The sequence below is a fragment of the Agelaius phoeniceus genome, chromosome 3 (genome assembly GCF_051311805.1).
Source record: "Agelaius phoeniceus isolate bAgePho1 chromosome 3, bAgePho1.hap1, whole genome shotgun sequence".
NCBI classification, from domain to species: Eukaryota; Metazoa; Chordata; class Aves; order Passeriformes; family Icteridae; genus Agelaius; species Agelaius phoeniceus.
This window is the reverse complement of record NC_135267.1, coordinates 107,449,587-107,472,124: the sequence shown is the minus strand read 5'-3', so window position 1 is coordinate 107,472,124 and position 22,538 is coordinate 107,449,587. Positions and strand designations below refer to the sequence as shown.

Sequence of the window (22,538 nt, the reverse complement as noted above, 5' to 3'; positions counted from 1 at the left end):
AGCAAATTTTCAGATCACAAATGTGAGCAAGATAACAAATGGCTGTTACTAAATGCTAAACTCACTATCTCGATCCCACAGGACTAAGAAAATCCTAAGGAAGTCTCTTATCTGTTACTGAAGGATTGACCAGGCTGCTTACCAACTTCAAACAGTTTGGTTGCATTGAAGTCTTCACTCCCTGCAAGCAAGCTCACTTCTGTGGCAGCTGTCCGGAAGGTATCCTCGATCCCTAAGACAAACACGCGTTAGTGCTGCTGGGGTTTCCCCTCTCAAACACAATGGAACCAGCTGCCTCCTCGCCTCCCCTCCTTCCCCAGCCTCTGCAAGGTGCTTTGTTTTGGCAGGGAACCACCCTGGAGCTGCTGCTGGACTGTTCTTTTAAAACCATAATGACCAAGGAAGCTGTGCTGTTAATAAGGTGAACCAGAGTGTCAGGGCTGAAGGCAGGTGAGCAAGCTCATCTCTGCCTGTGGGCAACCATTCCTCAAGGAAGAATGATGCTGTTACAAGAAGGCTGATGCTTGTTGGTCTCTCCCAGTGCCAGGCAGTTAAAAGGTGTGAGTAGGCAAGAGATAACCAACCTGTCCAAAAAATTCCATCCCCGTCACTTACAGCTGCCAAATAAAATATCATGATCTCAACATATCAGGATTTACCAGCAGCCTGCAGTTAATTGTTTGCTACCAGCTGAGAGACACAGAGATTCCCAGAAAAATGATCTTGCCAAAGTAAACATCCTTTTGTTGCTGCTTTAGTTCAGCCTATTGAGGTGCCCAGCATTGCTGTGCCATGCAGGCTTAATACAAGTAGATTTTTTTTTCCTTTTCCTCTCCATTGAATTAAAGGCCTCTAAAGAGAACAGAAAGATCTTTAATATGTGATAACTATATGGTTAATAATGAAGTCTATTCACCATCCATCTTCTTGCCAATGAACTTTCTCCTGATCTCCTGAACTGGGGCATAATAGTGGCTTGCAAAGCTTCAAAACAGCCTCAGGCCAATTTTCAACAAAATTATCATAGAGTTTTGCCTTAACTCCAGCACTAGATGTAGAATAATAGATACCCAAGAACCCATTACAAGGCAGTAATTCACTGCTGGAATTATAAACAGCAGAAGCTGAGCTTTGACCTTGTAATTTCAAAAATGTCAGCACAGCATCAAAGAGTGAATATATTTTGCTTGCTGATCGTTGGAGGTCTGTTGTATGACATAATATATTCTTTCAAGTTTGCCACTTTTTGGTGCTAGCTGGTAATAAATACTAGAGAATATAACTGGGGGTTACTTGGTTTTTTCTGGAATTAACTCCTTATTATTGAGGTTTTAGGATGCATGAGAGCATGCAGAAACATCTTTCCCTGAACTGCCTTGCAGTTGTTGCTTTGCAATGGAGACATGGATCTGTCTGCTAGTCAGAAACTTCTCTCCAACTCTCTCACCAAGTCTTCTAAGTCTCCTCTCCAGCACTGCTGACATTTCACTACCCATTAAAAAAAGCCTGACCTCCAGCTTAAAAATTTCTGCCTTTCTGAGTCATTGAGTAAACTGAGAGTAATGCATACCACCAGGACTTGTGTTTTCACTTCTCTCTGATCTTGGGAAGTAATGAACTTGCACCTATCCCCTGCATTGTGGCAGCTACTGCATGACAAATTGGTCTAAATTTAAACACACAGCAACATTTAAAAAACAGTTTTCCACAACAGCTTCAAATTTTCATGATGTCGGCTTGAGTGCTCAGCTCTGATTTTGCCAAAGTGAAGATGGTAAGTGTGTGATGGTAAGGACACTTCAAAATGTCAAATCCTGTGAATGGGTAGGAGCTAAGGCAAGGCTCCTTGGCCATATTTTCTGAATATATTCAAGCCAAAACTATACATTCCTTCATTCCTGTTCACAATGCAAGCAATGCCATCCCCTTCACAGCAAAACAGGAGCTCACTGAGGTAACAGCACAGCCAGCTGGAAATTCTAAAACAGCTCCAAATTTGTTTCAAGGGAGTAGATCACACCCTTTAGAATACAAAACACCCATGCACAAAAATGACTGCCACGACCTAGAGAAAGCCTGTACTTGTCTTTTAAGTCCAGGGGATGGTGAACTGCATCTAGCCGTGGATCATTACTACGAATAAACGGCGTTGAAAATCTCTTTTTCCCGCCGGCACCCTTACCTTGCCATGGAGCACACAGCCCCCAGGCCCAGTGTGCAGGAGGGCTCTCTCCACCCCTTTCCACCCACCCCTGCTCCCCCTGGCAGCAGCTCCAGGAGCAGTTCCCACCTGGGCAGCTGGGCCTGTCGCAGGTGCGGGACTCGGTGGCGGTGCAGGCGTAGCCGCAGGAGCGGGTGCGCTTCTGGCTGCCGCTGCCGCAGGTGACGCTGCACGGGGACCAGGGGCTCCAGTCGCCCTCACCGTCCATGTAATCTGTTCACAGGACAAATGCGAGGAAGGAAATGAGGAAACAAAACTCCTGCTACCCAAAAACTACTGTGTGGTGGTTTTTATTAAGCAGGCAAAGCACGAATGGAATCCAGATGTCTCTACCTGAAGCTGGGGCTGAGTGCCAGGCGCGAGCCTGCTGCTTAAATGGTTTTCACACTTGGTGCTCCTCAGGGAAATGCACGTAACATTATTTGAAAAAATATTTCCTTTCTCTTTTGACCTTTTGGCTGCTGAGGATCCTCAGCTGCAAAGCTCGGTCGTGAACTAACAGTACACATCTATTCACGTCATTTCCCTGCATACAGGAATGTGTTTGTGGACCACAGACTAATCAGGCAAAGGAGAAATTGAGTTTTCTTCTTCATCTTTTCAAAGCACACATCAGTACTCAGTTTTTGGGCAAGATGCATGTTATGGGGAAGCTAAGGGTCATGAGTGAAAATCACAATTTTGTTTTTCAGTCCCTTGAATGAGGAATATTGCTATGAGAGCAGGGAAGTGCATGCTTTCCTTGCACCAAGAACAACATGCAATATTTAGTGTTTCATGAGAATTATTAAATAACATCAAATCTGACTTTTTCCCAGAAGGAACCTTATGAAAAAGAAACATGATTTTGTTTTCTTCTGGCAGACAGACAAAGGCACTGGATGCCAAAACAAAAAGCTGATGTGCTGTGAGTACCTAAACCCCTCAGAATCAGCTTCCTTTGTGTGCTGTGTAAACTGTTGCACATCCCACCATGTGAAGGCCACCAAACAAAGCCCATGAACCTGTCCCAGCTTTCTTGCCTCCCCACTGGCCTCCCTAGCTGAGGGAACATTTGGCTTAATGGTTTTCCCTGCAACCTACAGGAGATATTTTACTGTGATCATAACTTGCAGCTGCAGCTCCTTTGGGTTACACCGCCACTGACAGCAAAGCAAAGTCTGGTTTAGTGGCTCTGAGGCAGCCCTGCTCTATAGCTCTAGGTGAGAGTACCTAAGCTACAGCAAAGCCAGGGAGGATCCCTGCCTTGCCTGGCCTCTGTGCTACACACTTTCCCCCAGGGCCATGTTGTCTGTGGGCTTCCTGAGCTGGTTAGCAGAACACGTAACTTGATTTGTTCCATATGCAACGACTGACAACAGCTCTGTGGGGTGCTATTAAACATTTATTGCCAGGAGTATGGGAAGGTTATAGATCTCACTCAGAGCAAGCTGCCTAGATGTGAGCTCCTCGTGGCAAGGACCTTATGTGTTTCTCCTCTTTTTTTGACAGGGCTGATGATGGGGAAGCCACCACACTGGAATCAGGTGTCTGCGGTGGGATGTGGGTGTGAACACGGCTAAAGTCAGTGTGCAAGACCTGTGGTTCTGGGATTTGCCAGCAGGCAGGCACCACAGCAGTCCAAAAAAGGCATCAGGTGTCTCAGGAAGATGTGATCTGCCCACTTTGCCTGGCCCTGCTCTTCTTCCCAGCTCCTTTCCAATTCTTTTATCTCCATGTGGCTGGCAAGGAGGAGGGCAGGTGAGCAGGCACAATGCCTGTCAAACAGATGCCCAGGAAGGGCAGGGAGAGCCCTTGGCAGTGGCAGGAGGGGAGACAGACACACACAGGAAAGGTATGGGCATGTCAGTGGGTGGAACATCTACACCCTTCATGGGCAGGATCTGCTACTGCATCCTCCTGGACAGCATTTTAGGTTAGACAAAAGGCCAGGAGTTGTTTCCAGCTAGCTGGATGCTCTGGTGTGCAGCAGGGAGCCCTAGGATAATTTTTAGACCTACCTACCTCGTGTTTACAGTGCACTATGAAGCACACTATTGAATATACCACGTTAGATTTTCAGCTGCAGCTCAACCTGTTCTTCCTATTTTCATATTTGTAATTCTTACTATGATTTTTCTATCACAATTAACTTATATGAATAACTACCTAAGATATGAATTCTTGGCAATAAACCCTGCCCACAAATAAATATAGGTGCAAAAAGAAGGGATAGATTTAATCTTCTGGCCAAAAAATTTAATACATATGTATGTGTTTAAACACACTTTTATTCCACAGTTTTTATTCCATAAAAAACTCTCTCTTGATTTTTAAGATTCTAGTACTTCAAGTCAGTAAAACCATGGAAGAATATGTTTTAGCCAGGCACTCTGCAGCATCTGGGGAATAACAACAGAAATGCCAGGCTAAAAGTACCATGGCATTGACACCTTGTTCTGACTAAAAGTAATCTGTATTTACACACAAACTCAAGGGGCCCTTCCTGTGAGCACAGTTTAGCTCACCTCCCCTGGGTCATTCCCATGTGGATAGTCACAGCCTGTCAGAGCAGTGAATGGCTGTAGCTCTTCTCTGTTTCTAGTTTCTGCAACTATTTCATACAACAAGCTGAAAACAATTGTTTTCCCCATGACACATCTGGAAGAATATTACACACACAAATACACAATGTTCCTGCTGCACACGCCACTCCCCACACATGCACCAACATAACTCATCTTATTTGTGTATCCACCAAATACTACCACGTTTCAGATCTTGCTTATTTATCCAATAGTTATATTCTGGTTCCCAAACCACCACACGATTCTAAATTTGTACTTACCCTTACTCTAAAAATAAATATGAAACCTTGTTTCCTCCACTTTTTTTTAAAAAAGCACACGTTGGACTAAAAAAGGCCCTCTTCTGGGATTCTGGTATGATTTTCAAGATTATAGACTTACTAGTGGAATGCAGCTACCACAGCACAGCTTGTCCATTTGCACAGATTTGTATTTGAAAGCTGATGAACAAAAGCCACATGCTGAAAAACTCTATTTTGGTTGAATCTCAGCCATGCCTCACCATACTCGTTCCCCCCCACGCTTGTTTTTGACAATCCCAGGATGCCCACAGGAGGCCTGGAACACAAACCCACCGTACTCTGGCTGCTCCTTGGACTGGAAAGCCCGGTGACTGGGTGCATGGCTCTCCCACCCACCCAGAGGGTTTAGGAAGTTGCTGTCCTCAGTGGTGCTGTCGTATCTGTAGTCCTGGTCACCGCTGCTCATGCGAGTCAGAGTGGAGGACCTGTGCCACCAGCTCCTCCAGTCGGGCGACGGGGCTGGCCAGCTGGGCTTGCTGCCCTCCTTCTGCAGCTCCTTGTCTGGCTCTGTGTCAGGGCTGTCCACCACTTCAATGGTAACCTGTGGGATTCAGAGCAGACCAGCCTGACTGTCAGTGCCTCCTCTTTGTCAGGGGGGAAGCATTCCACAAGGTGTGGTGTTGGTGAGGGTCCCCGGGACGAGGGAAGAGATTAATCTCACTCCATTGATCTCAGAAGGCTGATATCTATTCTATTCTATTCTATTCTATTCTATTCTATTCTATTCTATTCTATTCTATTCTATTCTATTCTATTCTATTCCATTCCATTCCATTCTATTCCATTCCATTCCATTCTAAATACAATACTAAAACTACACTAAAGAAATACAGAAAGGATGCAGACAGAAGGTTTAAAATAACAAAAACTTGTGACTCCTCAGAGCCATGACACAGCTGGACTGTGACTGGCCATTAAGTTAAAACAATGCACATGAAACCAATCAAACATGCACCTGTTGGTAAACAATGTCTAAGCCGTATCCCAAAGCAGCAAAACAGGGAGAAGCTGAGGCTTCTCAGCTTCCCAGGAGAAAATCCTGGGCAAAGAGGAATTTTCAGAAAATATCACGGTGACAGACAAGGTGCTGCCTGGCAAAGGGGCTGTGCAATAGCATGGGTCTGGCATGTTGTAAACCATGTGTGGATTACTGAGCCCAGAGACATGCAGAGGCTGAGTGATTCCTTCTGCTACCTCTGCTGAATCAGACCTCGGAACCAAGGCTAAGAAAAATCCTGCACAAAATAATAACCAATGCTGTGCCTAAAACCCTCGCAGCAGAATTCTCTGCCTTATGGGGAAAATGTGTTTAGAGCCTAACATATATGACCAGGAAAAAGAAAACCAAAGCTGTGCTCTGTGCTGAGGCTGAATTTGGGGCAAGCATAGAGCACACCAGTGTGCAGAGCCTGTTCCAAGGACTTGGGCTGACTCAAGATAAGCAAGGCCATGTGTGAGAAGGTCAAGAGGCAGAGCCCAGGTATTGCTGGGTTTGCATCTGTCTCGCCCCTCTGGCAGCAGCCCAGCTGTTACTGCTGCATGAAACCACACTGTGTGGCAGTGATGGGAGCCAGCAGCTCCTCTGACCATTGCTGAGTAAGCCACTTGCTGCAAAGCCCTTTAAGGTTGGTCCTTTTGTCATGCTGGGGGAGCATAATGACCTGTTATGGTCAACCTGTTTATAACAGAAGCCCAGAACCAAAATTCAGAGTTTGCTGCCCAGTTCCCTCACAGACATCACAAATGTCAGTATCATTCTGCATAGGAGCAACCTTTGATTATTGCTTTCTGTGCTGAACAATGTGCAATTGTAAAACTCTTGGATAAATACTGTGTGTGCATATAGGTGGCCATTTAGGTGGAAGCAGAGACTCTCCATCAGAAACCTTGGCTCTGTGAGTCATGCAAGCATTGCCTGGCCACAGATAGATCATAAAATGCTCTGGTGTTTCAGGCTAATGTGGTTCAGTGATTACACTGGACTGGCTAAACAACCAGAAGTGACTGTCAGATATATCTATAATGTTTAATAAGTACAGAGGCATTTTCAGCCTTTCAAGATGGTACACAATGAAAATCAGGTTGTATAAAACAGAAATAATGCATTGCTGTGCTAAAAGTAATTTACACAGCTCTGTGAATGTGCATTGTACATAAAAGATTCGTTTTATATAATTGTTATTACTAAAATCACAAGACACACACAAGAAAAAGAAAGAAAAGGTCACAGCTACCTGTGATCCCCAGGTTGTGACACAGGAAGCAAAGCAGAACTGTTGTATCTTCAGAGTTGCAAACACAAACAATGCCCACACATCCTTTCTTTGGAGACAGGAGATTTTGGATCTATTTCATGCTTTGCATTTTACCATAGACCAGGCCATTGAAATGAAAAAAACTTGCAGGCTACTATGAAGCTCCACTGGGAAAAGAGCAAGAGCAAGGGAAAGTGCAGCTGTCAGCCTAATAGCTTCTTTACACAAAGGATATTTCACTCCCAGCCTAAATATGGAATTGGAATGGTTACTTCATTAAACCTCAGTTTCTACAGACCAAGAATGAAAATGGATTTCATAAGCTTGAAAACATCAGAGTCAGTTCAGGGATTCAAAATTGTTACCTCTATCCAAGCAAAACAGAGTTTTCACAATAAATGAAAGGAAATGGCCTTACTGAGCAGCGAACACTGCCAGTGGTGGGGCTTTAGTACTCCCCACCTGGAAATCAGTACAATTCTAGTACTTTAGCAGCAAGTACTTTTAGGACCACACTAACTGTCTGAGCAATGACTCAGCAAAGTGGAAAAAACAAACCCTCTGTTTTAAAAAAAAGATAATTGCTCCATATGCTTTGATAATCTGTAGCTGCATGAAAGTCAATCAGCATGAACTGGCATTATTTCAGCCAAGGACAATTTGAAGAACCACAAGAACTTTGATTTTAAATAATGACTGATGATGCCAAGTCAGCTTAAGGAAAAGAAGGTTTGCAGGGACAAAGAAACATCTGCTGAGCTTGGTGCTACACTGGTGAGGAAAGGCAGGTGGAACACACACACTTCCAGCATCACCAGACCTCCAGCAGTGCTCCACTAACTTACTTTCAAGACTATATCTGTGCAATATCTGGGAATATCTGTGCAATCAGCCACTTCAGTCTATTTTTACCTCTGAGGAAGCTCATTAGAAAGGCCTCTAAAATGAGTTTTCCGACACAAAGCCAATTTAAAAACCAAAAACGGCAGAAGCAAAATCCAGTGCGATAGTCTGACACATACCTATGTTCCCCTCTGCACTGCTTTAAGCTTTGATTACCAAGGTGCTTATTGTGGAATAAAAATCATACAGTGAAAAAAAAATGTGTATAGAATCCTGAGATTGTCTGAACTGCCGCTCTTGGAAATTAGAAGCCAACTTCAATTGACTTTGGTGTTTTCAGGGACTTGGCTTAATGGACCTTCCAGAGGCATAATCCTAGTAATCCCTCCTCCACTCTATGACCCAGAAATTAGGGCAGAATTGTGAGAAGAGACTGCTGTTTCAGGTGAGCAATTGCTCCCTTATCCCACTCTAAAATTTTGAAAAATGAGCTTTCACTGAGTTCTTCCCAGGTCTCACAGATAGACTTACAGTGTTAGCCCATGACTGCACTTACACATATGCTTGTACGCATACAGGGCACTGAAATATGTAACTTGTGTGATCAGTTTCTATATTGGGAGCTGTTTATAAAAAGGAATAAAGGAATCAGGAATTAGAGAATAAAGATCAAGAACTAGAGTAATACAAACCAGGCGTTTAGAGAAGCTCTGGAAAAGCTTTCATACTGTGTAAGTATTCCAACAAAAACATGTTCTCTTAAAAATTAAAAAACAGGTCTGGTTTAGCAGTTCTATCTTGGACCCCATTTGAGAGCTGATTTCTTCTTCCAGTGATTATCAAAACTGTAAAGATTTTTCTCAAGCTTCCCAAAATGTCTGTGGTAACACAGTCCTTGTATAAATCCACAATCATCCCCAGAAGTATCCAAACCTAAAATAAAGCCACTTCTTTTATGGTTGTATGAGCTAGGAATAAGGACATTCATCTGAAAACTGTTAAAAACAATTGGCGTGGGCACATTAAAACAACAGATTTGCAGGCAATTTCTAATGAAACAAGTGTATCATGCACAGATGTCTCCAGACACCAACATCCAATTTTCTCCTGGCCAAAAATATACAGAAGATAAATATTATCCCAGCCTGCTAGAGTGCACAAGAAGTTCTGTGTTCTTTGTCCTGTTTACTGAGACCATGTTTCTGAATTCACTTTACTGGCGTAAACACTGCCCTAAGTGACCAGAAGATTATGTTTCAGGAAGAAGTATGTTTGTGATGTTGTGCAAGCAGCAGATCCTACAACCTTTCTATCCTGGTTTTTTTCATGCAATAGATGCAAATTTTCAATACAGAACTTGCCATTCTGGGTGTAAGTCAGCAATGAGTTGAGTAGAACAGGAGAACAGGAACAAGGTCAGTACGAGATTGAAATGGTACATCTGGCTTTACATCACGTAATTTAAATTAAAATGCTATCAGTGACAGTGACAGTAATTTACTTCTGGCTGTGTCACGTCACTTAGAACAAGTTTTCTGGGCTTGAAAAGTGAAGCTTTGCAAAGAAGACAATGTGACTTGAGACCTGAAACTTCTATTTAATGTTGTCAATCCAATTTGCAATCTCTGATGAGCACAAATGAACCCCAGAAATAAAAATGTGTTCCAGCCCCGAATTCTGCATTCTGCAGTGAGCTCTTGTTACAGCATGACACAAAGAAACCTGCACAGCTCTGGTGTTGGCAGGGGTTTAACCTCAGCACCCTGGACTTAGGCTCTGCCCACACAAGGAAGGCTCTGCAGCTGGAACAACCTGCAGGCTCCTGCAAGGCCCCACTGTGCTTCCAGTGCTGCACCTGGCAGCACCTGCTTTGCTACTACCTCAAGGCATTAAACCTTACAGGCATTACAAGAAACAAGCAGTACTGGAGCCCTCTGGCTCTTCCTGTGCTAAATTTAAAGAGATGAGACTGGTAGGACTGGTCAGACACTGTTGAGTCTTTTGTGACAACACCAAAAGGGTGTTGCTTTCCAATGCACTGAAACCAGCAGCTTCAAAGGACAAAAATAAATGATAGCTAAAATGTTCATCTAATAAAATATGTGAAAAGTGACATTGTGATGCAGGTGAAGGTGAGGGAAATATCCATGGGTGAACCTGAAGAGGAGCTGAGGCCTGCAGTTCTTTTTTAAAAGCAGATCACACAGCCTTGTTTCTCTGTAGTTGTGTATGTTTGTGTAGATGTGTTTCTAAGAGGAGGCAGTAACCCAGTAGGTATCAAAGAGAGAAAATAGATAACAAGTAGATAACACAGCAAACACAGCAGCACAGGAGTGGTGTGGCTGGTGAATATGGCCACAGGCCTCATGGCAAATGGCAAAGACCAAGCAGGCATTAACTACTTCTGCTTTAAAACCACTCCTGTCGATTAACATGGTTATCAACATGGTTTTAAACAGGAATCCTACCTGTTTCTGTGCAGTTTTCACCCAGAACCTGTCACCTCATCGAAAAGTTTAACACATCCATTCATCCATTACAACTGGAGCTCACCCAGCTGGGCTTCAGCTCTATTGGTCATGAAGCTTGACCAAGACCTAAGTTCAGTGAGGAACATTAATATCAACAAAATGCCCTTATTGCCCTGCAGCTGTGAAAGGCTGAATGGGGCTCTGAACAACCTGATCTAGTGGAAGGTGTCCCTGCCCATGGCAGGGGGACTTAAACTAGATGATCTTGAGGGTCCTTCCCAACCCAAACCACTCCATGGTTCTATGAGTTTTCCCTTTTCTGCTCATTTGTCATGGTGTCAAGCACTGCTGGGGAAGCAGCAAAGCAGTGCCACAACAGAGCAGCACACTCCCTGACCCTGTTTCAGTACACAAACCTGAGAAACCACTAATTAAAAAAAAAGGTGAGGGACAAGAGCAAGAGTTCAATTGCAGGTTGAAACATCTGGCTCCAAACAGAGGGTTGGCTGCTGAGAGGTTGTAGAGGCTGCTTCAAACAGACAAGAAAAACCCATCAGAAATGGAAAACAGGCAAGTTCCTCCCATGTGACTTCATTCTGCTGCTCAGGGGAAAGAACAATTCTGACTTTGAATAACAACCCTGAGCAATTTCAGGGGCTGCATAGGCATCCCTTGGTTATGTCTGTCAGACAAGTGCAAACCTAGACAGCAGGGATTTTCCACTTGTGAAAGGAACTGCAAAAAAAAGCGTAATCAGTTTTTATGATCACCTTCTCATCTAGAAGTCTTCCAGGCATTGACAGAATCGTTAAAATGACAAAAAAGAAAACAAAATACCCCAAACCAAGCAGCCAGTCTGTGCTCACTGTGGTTACTCTCAACAACCAGTGCGGAAGCACAGCTGAAGCATAAAATGCCACTTTAAATGATGGGACATTTTACAAGGCTAGGGCACCACAGGAAGGCCAAAGAGGGCTGTCCTGGTCATGTATGCAAAGAGTCATTTGGGTTACAGCAGCCTTGACTGTTGCTTCTGAGGGTTTTCTAGAGACAGTCTGCTGTACTGACATTATCATCTACTAAATATGGCAGTACCTGGGGTAATCTGAATTCCTCTGATGGTGTTCTGATACTCACTTTTAGCTCATCACTAAAAGAGCACATACCAGGGCATGATACAGCAAGCACCATCTCACAGGAACCAGAGAAGAAATGGCCCTAAAGAAAACTCACTGGAGTATTTTTTCCACCTGCTTTTTTGGAAGAATTTTATGCCTCTTTCTTGGATTTTTAATTCCCAGGTATAATTTCCATTAAAAAATGTTATTTTTGGTTTATGCAGTGGAAGGGAAAAGAGGTTTTGAGTCTTTGAGAAGAAAATGTGGCCATTGTGCTATCTTAAAACAGAGGCTTCTGTTTTCTCCTATCCAGCCTCTCAGTCCTAGGAGGACTCTTTAAATCAACACTCCCAGAATTGTAACTTACAGATCTGGGAGCTGTTGTGCAAAAAGAAAAATAAGCATCAATTCTGTTTTCACCTGCCAAATAGCTGATGAGAAATTTGCAAGTCAACAAGTGTCTCTATTTCTGTGCAGGTCAGTATAGTACTGTTTAACAAGCAAGAATTCAATATAATCCTGTTTTTTTGTAAAAGAGTAGGCCAACTTTTACAACCTTTAGGCAAAAAAATAAACTTTCTCTGACTCTGTAAGGAATTAATGGGAGTTTTATGTCCATGAGGCTTGACCAGCTGTAAGAGTGTCAAACAAGAACTTAAAGAAGCTTTGTGTAATCACTATTTACTCACCTAAATAAGCAGAGTAAATTCAGAGTAAATAAAATGCAGAACTTAGGGAGCCTCTTTCTGAAAGGGCTCAACCTTGTGCACAAGAGCTCTGGGATCAATGTTGCCCCTTTCCAGTTTACAGGACCAGTCTTCCCAGTTCTCAGAGTCCAGCAAAACTGCTGACAGAGTTGCTGACATATTTCCAAGATTGGGTGGTGGAAAAAAAGAGGTCTTAGCAGCAGCAGCAGTCACTATGAAAACAAGCCAGGGAACTGTTTCCATCTCTTTTATCCCAGTGTCTAAACTTTGTACGCTGTCACCACTCAGGAAAGGTTTTTGTTTCCTCCTGTCCTCCCCTGCAGTTTACATACTGTTCAAATAGTGATGTTGCATGATTTGCCTCACGCCACAATCTGGGGTCCCTGCAGCTTGCAATCTTCCCTTCTGTCTTAGGTCACAAGATGTGACTGGGGGTGTGTATTCTACTGCCCTCTGTTAGGGGTGGGGCAGTTATCTTCTGTTCATTGGGCAGTTTTCTTTATCTCTCCCACAGCCAATCCTCCCTCTGGGGGGGATACCTTCTGTTCATGGCCTGTGAGTGTCACTGCAAGGTTGATAAAATTCCATCATGCCATGGGGAGATGCTCCGCCCAGAGGGAGGAGCCAAGCATTCCTACCTGGATATAATCTGAGGTTTGGAACACCACAGCAGCCTTTTCCACTGGATTCCTAGGGGAGCAGCCCTTTCCCACTGGATTCCCAGAGGAAGACCAGGCCCATCTACACCTCCACTGGACCTTCAGAGGAAAACTCCACCCTTCTCCAGGATCTCTGCTCCAGCAGAACCACACATGGAACATCAGGAGGGCTGCTGCCACCATTGAATGGGACTGCTGCCACCACCCTGACCCACAGGCTGTCAGGTCGTATTCTGACTCTGTCAGTGTTGATTTATTTGTACTATTGCACTTGTATTTTAATTTCCCTAGTAAACAATTGTTATTCCTATTCCCATATCTTTGCCTGAGAGCCCCTTAATTTCAAAATGATAATTCGGAGGAAAGGGATTTACATTTTCCATTTCAAGGGAGGCTCCTGCCTTCCTTAGCAGACTCCTGTCTTTTCAAGCCAAGATACCTTCCTAAAGCTTACTGAAATGGTTCTCCTAGCACAAGAGATGTGTTCCATCACCACATATTGAACATGTTTACTCCCTCGGCCTGTCAAGTATTAGACCTGCCCTTGAGCCCAAATCTGTGAGACTTCTTAAAGACCCAACTCATCATCTATGGTGAATGCAAGGAAGTGATGCTGTGGAGGCAGCTTCTTCTCACATAGTTATGGGTAAGAATCATGCACTGGTTTGGGCTGGAAGGGGTCTTAGGGATCATCTCATTCCACTCCCCTGCCATGGTCAGGGACACCTCCCACCAGATCAGGTTGCTCAGAGCCCCATCCAGCCTGGCCTTGAACACTTTTGGAGATGGGGCAGTCACAGCTTCTCTGGGCAACACCTGAGCCAGGGCCTCACCACCCTGAGAATAAAGAATTATCCTCCTAAAACTACTTGCTAAAGCTACTCAACTTATCCTCTGCCAGTTTAAAGCCATTCTCTCTTGTCCTATCACTCCATGCCCTTGTGAAAAGTCCCTCTCCAGCCTTCTTGGAGCCCCTTTAGCACTGGAAGGTGCTCTAAGGTCTCCTCTGAGCCTTCTTTTCTCCAGGCTGAACATCCCCAGCCCTTCCAGCCTGTCTCCAGAGCAGAGGTGCTCCAGCGCTCTTGAGCATGCTGGCCTCTCACCAGCAGATCTGTTACATCTATATATACATACTTCTTAGACATATCAAAAGGATGGTAATTTTGTGGGCTGGGGGACTATAAGAAGCCAGGAATTAATTTAACCAAAAAACCAGATCTATTAGTGCATTGTTTTTATAGGCAGAAGAACATTTGAATTTATTGTTTTGGTTAAAAAAGACTGCTTATTAATGCCAATTTTGCTTTAAGGCTCTGAATTAAAAACAAATCACTCATTTTTTCCTCTTTCCGATCCTTGAAGTTTCAAGATGCAAGTGGCTTGTTAGAGGCCGTTCCAAACCCAAGAACTGTTTGAGGAATAACATATAACAAAGTTTTTTGCAGACAACTTTTTTTATACGACAAGCAGCTGCTACAGAAATTAACTCTAAGTCTCACTTCCATACAGAAGAATGCATTTTGAGCTGAAACTGAAATACTTCTTCTCTGTTAGCCTTTGGGGATGGTTGCATTTTATAATAGTTTACAAAATGCAAACCTGTTCACAAACAAATTTTACAACAGTAAATTGAAGGCAGAAATTAAAATACCCATTTATTTTCAATGAAGTTAATATGCTCCAAAATGGCAATCACAAAGATGGGTTTAGTATCACAAGCAGGTCTACATTAATCTCCACACTTATGCAATCCACACTATTCAAGAAGAAATTCAGAAAAAATTTGCAATATGTGCATTAACTTAGAGAGAAAAAGTATGCATTATATATGTTTAATATATAATACTGTTATACATTATATTGGACTATATAGATTCTCTGTTGGTAGAGACGGATTGTTCTGGCTGTGTATCATGGAAGCCAGGCTCAGAGTTGTCTTGGCTCAGTAAAATAACTATGTGTAAGTTATAAAATAGTCAGATATTAGCATAAATTTGTACCTGAATGTTGGGATTCTGCCCATTGATATCTGCTTTGGACAGGTCAGGGAAGTTTGGGAGGTCCAGGAGAAAAGACCTGGGTCCATCTCTTTGCAAGGCCGTATGCCCGCTCTCCTGCCTGAACTGCTCCTTGGGAAATGGCCGGTGGGCAGCCTGGAGATTGGGGTATTCTCCTCGCTCCTCGGGGTTCAGGGTGAAACTGTCTTCAGGAGAATGGTCCTCTGCAGTCAGTGTGCTCTGGGGAAGAAAAGCAAGGCCCAATAACGACAACTGAGAGCGTGCAGTCCTGCCAGTGCCCCATCCCTCCAGTGGCTGCAGCCTTACAGCACCCAGACCCACAGCTCACTACTGACACACAGATCTGTAACCAGCTGACACAAGATAAAACTGAGTCAGACTTGGGGACTTTAGTTCTTCCAGGCTCCTGAACCATTCCAGCCTTGTGGTGAGCACCTACACATGGACACAAGCATCAGACTTAAAACAAACCTAGAAACATGAGGCTCTGAAGTAACCTCTGGGAAATCAAATCGTACCACATTAAACATGTCCCTAAAAATGCTGAAAGGCATCCATCTTAAATCATTTCAGTTTGCTTTGTTCCAAAGCTAAGCAAAAACACTGACTGCTAAGGCCATGTTGAAATTTATGGTATTAAAAGATCCTACCGCTGAGCTGGCAACCTCCCCTTCTCTCCCCTCAGTCTGCAACAACTTCCATCTCGTCTCTGTGTTCCTCACCCAATTTCTCTGGTCTTGAACATCTGAACCTTCCTTCCTCTGGGATCTCATTTTCATGTTTGCCTAATGGTGGGATTGAATTTCACCAAGCTGTGGGTCAGTGGTTAATGCTTTTGTTATTGTTGAGCGTACTTCTGGGTTTTGTAGTACATTGCAGCAGGCTGCCTCTGAACCAGTAGCACTGCTGCCACTGCCTTTGACCTCACCAAGGAGACACATTTAGTATCAAAACACTGGCTCCCTGGGTTAGGACTGGCCTGGGGGACTTGGGGGAAAAACAGCAGAGAAGTCCAATCTTCTTATGGCTACAAAAAAAAAAAAAAAAAAGAAAAAAAATGGAAGGAAAAAAAAAAGGCATGGGGTAGATTCCGCACAGGTTTTGGGTTTGACTCAGCTGAAAAAATTTTAGCTTGAGGTCTTAGTATGACTGCCTGGGGAGTTTTTATTTTCAGTTCATAAAGAGACAGCAAGCATGGAGAGGGTAAATGTTAAAGACCTATCTTTTAAAACAAGCACAATTAAAGTGGAATGGCCACATGTGGTTCTGGCTCTACTGAAGCATATTTTTGCCAGCGTTTCTGGTTAAACGCAATCTCCATCCAGCTCCCCTGGTTCAAATTAAGCCACAGCATACCTTTAGCTAAGCTCTCAGATAGATAACAGCTCCAATGCTTTTTCTTTTATTTTGTGTTTATTTGCTTAGAAGGTTCTAAATTGACCTTTAAAGGGATGTTAGAATAAAACCTGTGCACGTTACAGAAAAATATTCACTGAGTTAAACTAAGCTTGAAGAATTAATCTTGGACTAAGTGAAATTGTCTCGAGTAAAAATGAAGGTAGTTCTCCTCTACCCTCCTCACTGCACCCTATTGGTAAAGAGCAAATTTAGCAGAATTAATACTGTTGTTGCATTGTCATTCCCAGAACAGTTACACTCTGAAAGTGCCAAAAGGGTAATCTTATACATCTACAGCACAGGTCCAAATTCTGAATTAGTGTATATGTGCAGTGCTAAAAATGTGTATGCTCCTGACAGTCTGCTTTGCTTGAAGGCTAAAACAGGCTCTTCTCTTTGCTGGAGACCAGGAAGGACTCTCAGATGCCTTTGGTGGCCCACCCATTATTCAATACAAAGTAGAAAGCAGATCACACAGCAGGAAGCTCTGGGAAATTAAACTGACGGCCACTTAACTAACTTTAGGCTCCTTACTCATATGCTACTGCTTTAACTTAACACTTTTCAGATAGAATTTAACATGCTTGGTGCATGAGGATTAAATGGCTTTTCGGTTATGTCTGACTAACAACAGGGTGTAATAGTGCTGTGATTAAATTACTTCAGTTAGGAGGAAAAGGAAAAATGTGGTACTTAACTATTTTTAGTGGGGTATCATGCCCATAAGCTTACCTTTATTAAAAACAAAGTAAGATTTTATTAAAAACTAATAAAATTCTCACATACGATTCCATCCTTTCCCTATATGCCTGCTCCTTCAGGAGCATCCTGCTTCTCTCCACATTAACATATCATGCAGCCAGAGCTGGCCAAGGCCTTTGGAGAGCCAGATTTAAGTCTCTGACCAGACTTGGTGTGTGATCCTGACAGGTCACGCTCTGCTGGTGCCTCAGTGGGGATAACTGCACTTCCCCTCCTCACTGTGATGTTTGCGGGGAGCTCAGCAACTACAATAATAAGGGCTATATAAAAAGTTTTTAATAGTGTCAAACAGATGGAATATCACATGGAGTTAGTTAGGAAATTGTCATGGTGAAGTAATGACATCAGGCTGATCGGGCCCACTACCAAGCTGCTTGGGGCAGGGGCTGTCCTTAATTACAGACCCAGCGAGACAGGGCTGCTCCACACTGGAAAGGAAAACAGGGGGGACAAGATAACTGCTCCATCCCAAAGGCTGCTGCAGGCAAGGGAGGAGGATGGAGCCCTCTGCTTGCCCAGGGTGGACACGACCCAGAGACCCCAGTGACACATCAGGTGCTGCACATTTCTGATGGCAGCCGAGCCCCGGGGCGGCACATGGAGCTTGACTTCAAGAGCAGGGCTGGCTAATGCCTGGCAGGAATGACCCAGGTTAAGGAGTGCTCTGCCCAGAGGCAGGGCTGTCCCACACAGTCCCTTCTGCACTGGGAAAGGACTTTAGGAGCTCTTGGGCCTCTGTGTTGTACTGCAAGTGGAAATGCTCAGGGTGTGTGATCGTTCCAGTTATCCGCTCGTGGTACGATGAGTGAACGGACATTTGTTTCCAGTTAATAAAATGAAGAGAATGTCCATTTTTTTAGGAAGATACTTCTTGGTGTCATGTCTAAGCTGACCTGCAGTATTATTAGAAATGTGCATTTCTGGTAAAAAGATTAAAGAGGCTGCCAAAAATAAAAGTGAGCTTGAACTGCATGTGAAGAGAAGACTGTGCTCACCCTGTGCTACTGCATTAGCTCTGCAAAGGCTCTTCCAAGACCCATCTAGCAGGAAAAAGTTTGTCCTTATTGCAATGCCAGCATCCTTTCTGAAGAAAGTAGGGTTTGTGATCCAAAGCTAATAGATGAAATTTGATTTTTTCTTTTGAGGGGGATATTCTTCTTTCCTTACTTTTACGTTATTTCCCATGTTTATATTTCACACTGTTTATTTTTAGGTGTACACAATTTTATTACTGATGCTTTTGGGAAAGCAGTGTTGTTTGCCTTCCTTTAAAAGCTATGTCACTTCATTCAGAACCACTGACTCAGTTTCTTTGAAGTTATGACATTTCTAATTCAGGCACACTGGTTTCTTACTCAAATGATGCATCTGCTGTAAGTATTTTAAGATAAAACACTTTTACCCTCTTCATTTAAAAGGATTATTCACAATGTTTAGACTTTCCATTAAGATGATTTTAAGAGGTTACTCATACTGGCTGTAAGCTACAGTTCTGCAAGCCCCATGGGATCAGATAATTATAGAAATTCCTAATACAAAAACAGCTTAGGATTTTTGAGTGTTCCAAGTGCGGACAGTATATAAAGGCAGGAAGATAGAGCCCATTGCTATGGGTTGTGTGAGAAAGCAATGAAATAAACCCTTGAGAGAGAATCTGACACATTGTTGGCATGAAAGAATGAAACACCTTGCAACACCCATCTCTGAAAGAGGGAGGGCAATAGGTCAGTACATATCAATGTGTCTGTGTCCATCTATAAACCACAAAAAAGAGCAATTCATAGGATTTTGTGAGGATAATTTTCAGTGATCCAGGCGGGACTTGCACTATGGCGGGGTTTAAGGCCCCGAGGGACAACCCTGCATGCAGGAAAAATGTTCTGCCTGATATTGCAGGTTAACTCTCCAATAATCAGAGTGGTATTTTAACACCCTCCTCGGCCTTCCCATCACGTTTCTCCCTCTGTCACAACAGACATGAGGTGCAGGGAAATGTACTATTTCTCTTCCACACAGAAAGCTAAACAGAAATGGGAACTTGTAAAAATACCAAACTAGGGGAAAAGGGAATTTCTCTGCAATTTTGGCAAGTAAGGAGTCCATCTCCCTCCCCTCTTCCTTATTTTAATACCATTTCCAGTTCTGGAAAAACAACCAAGACAGAGAGTAAGTGAGGAATGACTGTAAATATAGAAAATATTCTGAAGCAGTTGCTCTTTCTCTGCCCTTCATATTTATTACTTTCCTTCACTCCCTACTTGCCAAAGCAAGAGCACATTTGCAAGCACTGCTAATTATGGAGTTGAGAGGATTTTAGAAAACTGATACAATTTACATTCTAATAGCTCCCAGGCAGCAAGGGAATCTCTTACTAAATCCCTGCTGCAGCTACATTGCTTTCTTATTTCTTGTATACTCCTTTGAAATATCTTGTAAAATGATCTTGACAAGAGGTCTTGAATTGAAAAGCGAGGGTCTGTCACTGCACTTTCATGATGCACCTGTACAGCATCTTCAATCACCAGCAACAAAGAACTTTTATTTATTAGGAAACTTCACAGATGCTGCATTGCTATCAGAGACAAAATGAGGCCTGAGGCCTTCACAGAAAACCATTATAGCCATTAGGAGTGGTTTCATTTCCCACCTGCCCAAACAGATTGTTTTCATTTCGAAGGCTGTTGTGGGTTTTCAGGTTAGTGCTAAATGATCACTTTAAAATTAACCAGTCTTGGGAGGCTGAGTAACACACCAGGATACTACATGAGACTCTTACAGGCACAGATCCAAGATGTGTAACAAACTTGGGTGATCTAATTCCTGGAGTTTATTTATGTTTTTCATCTATCATGGGTATAAACGGCACCTATCAGGCATGTGAAAGGAGCAGGCAGTGAGGGTAACAGCTGAGAAACATTATCAGAGACACACAGAGAAAGATTTCTTTTATGATTAATGCCACATACAGTCCAGGCAGTCAGACAGGAAGTCAGACCAGAGGGGTGTTACATCAACCACTCTAAGACACTTTAATTTTTCCTTAAAATGAGCTTGCCCCTCACTCACATATTGCTGTAAAGGGAAAAACCTTACTTATCTTTAGAAAACTGCACAAACTAATTGTTCCAATAATAAAGACTGCATTTTAGATAATCACTCCTAACAAATAATTTAAAACAGATGGCATTGGCTAGTATGTACACAATTGTTTTCACTAAGCAGGTCCAAAATAGAGCATCTGCTTTAAACATCATGCAAATAAAAGATGAATCACTGATAACAGTCGATAATATAATGATAATAATAACAATAATAAAGTTCTGTTAATCATGGTCTGTGTTTTAACAGTTCTCTATTATTCTTCAATTCTCCAGGAAAATTGGTAAAATGACAGTGTAAGCAGTTCTAACTTGCACTACACCTGCCTGTGTGACCATATGGCCATGGACAGACCAAATCCAGTCACTCCATAGTGTTCTGCTCTGGGACACTGGAACTTCAGGGGCTGTAAGGCTCTGGAAGAGATTCTGTCTCTGTGGAAAACAGGATGGAGTCACAAATACTGCTGCAAGTAAGAAGTTCAGGGCAGACATCAATCCACAGTCACTGTTGATGGAGTGGCTTCTGTACATGCTGGTGCCAGTGGCAAAGTGAGGAGCTTGGGGTGCCCCAGCACACACCCAGTGCACCCCAGCTGGTTGTTTGCCTTATGCTGAAACAGCTCTCAGGAGCTGCATACAGCAGAACCAGGATCTCCAAGCATCTGGGCACATTCATCACAGAATCACAGCTTTTGAATTTTAGGCTTTCTACACTATAAACTTGTCTCTGCAGCCCTCATGGCTACACAGAAGATCCTGATGACTGAATGTGTGGCCAGGACATGTGTTATGAGTGCAGAGATCCTCAGGCTGTAGGGCTGAGGGTCCCATCACATCTAGGAGGTACCAGACAGCTCTTTGGAGGCACTCTTTTGTGGCTAACACTACATCAGGACCCTCTGCAGTGGAGGAAAAGTCTGTTGTTGCCTTGTTGAACCTTGTGAACTGATACCTCCTGAGTGCCAGAGCAGCTCTAACACCATTCCTCCCCTACTGAGCCACTTTATTCACTTGCAGTCATCGAGCTTTGGTCCATCTTTTGTTCAGATTCTGCTTGGGAGTTTTGCTCACTGAGCTTCCTGTCCCCTCCACACCACTGGCAAACAGTGGGTCCACATCTGAATGGTTCTGGCAGACAAGGTTTTTAACTCTGGGATTAAGGAGAAAACCAACCATATTATACTCAGATCTTGTTGCTACATGTTGTGGACACACATTTCACATCACAGCTATTTTTTGTTCTTTGTTGTTTGCTTGTATTTCATGTTTTCATTCAGCTGGAAAATACAAACAGCATGGTTCAGCTTGGAGGTGAAGAACTGCCAGTTTGTATAAACACTTTGATAACAGAAACTTGGTGGTGATTGCAGCTCAATGTCTGCTGGAAAAAAACCAGAGGCCCTTCAGCAAATTTCCTAACACAGTACAATACTGGTGCTTTGTTCTTCAGCATATCTGCTCAGCCATCCAGGGGACAGCCAAGCACACAGAATTGAATTGTGCAGGGCTTTGACAGATGCTCAGTGCCAAATTTTGCTTCTAGTTAACAGGTATTTTCAGTTGCCTAAGCTGCTGATGAACATTTAGTTATTCTTCATGACTCTAAAGATCTTCCCTGTAATCACTGCCTGGCTGAGCTCTCCACACAGGACTAAATCAGGGTTTAGTGGCTGAGCAGGCAAAGGTACAGCTGAAGAGTAGCCCAAGTATTCTACACCAATAACCTGTGGTGCCAAAATGCAAATTCTTTGAAAGTTGTAATTATTTTTAGGCCTTATTAAAGACTTGCATCAAATCAGTAGTAAAATAAAGCTTTAAAATAGAATTTACTTATACTTTTGCTAAATTCAATTAAACTAGTTTAATCTCACCCATCATCTGAAATCTGCATCGTAATTTACACATTAGGTTCCAACAGAATGGGAAAAGCTGCCTTAAGCTGCAATCAAAACTGCAAAGGAAATTCAGAATATTAATACTTTTTGTACACAACCCTTTTTTCAGGCTTTGCAGGTCAGCACACAAAACATCAGTGTAAATGAAAGAGAACAAACATACATCTTAAGTTATTTTCCTGGGTTTTAAACTATGTCTTTTTGCAAGTTTATTCTACTAA

General features: G+C 43.1%; 1 protein-coding gene across 1 annotated transcript in view; it reads right to left on the bottom strand.

Moving 5' to 3' along the window:
* The window catches only part of ISM1 (isthmin 1), a 41,108-nt gene that overhangs the window by 3,652 nt on the left and 14,918 nt on the right, over positions 1-22,538 (bottom strand). The window contains exons 2-5 of the mRNA XM_054630503.2: positions 15,144-15,380; positions 5,364-5,631; positions 2,291-2,434; positions 143-232 (exon numbers count right to left, since the gene is read on the bottom strand). Coding sequence (XP_054486478.2) covers positions 143-232; positions 2,291-2,434; positions 5,364-5,631; positions 15,144-15,380 — 739 coding nt within the window. The remainder of the gene's footprint in view (positions 1-142; positions 233-2,290; positions 2,435-5,363; positions 5,632-15,143; positions 15,381-22,538) is intronic.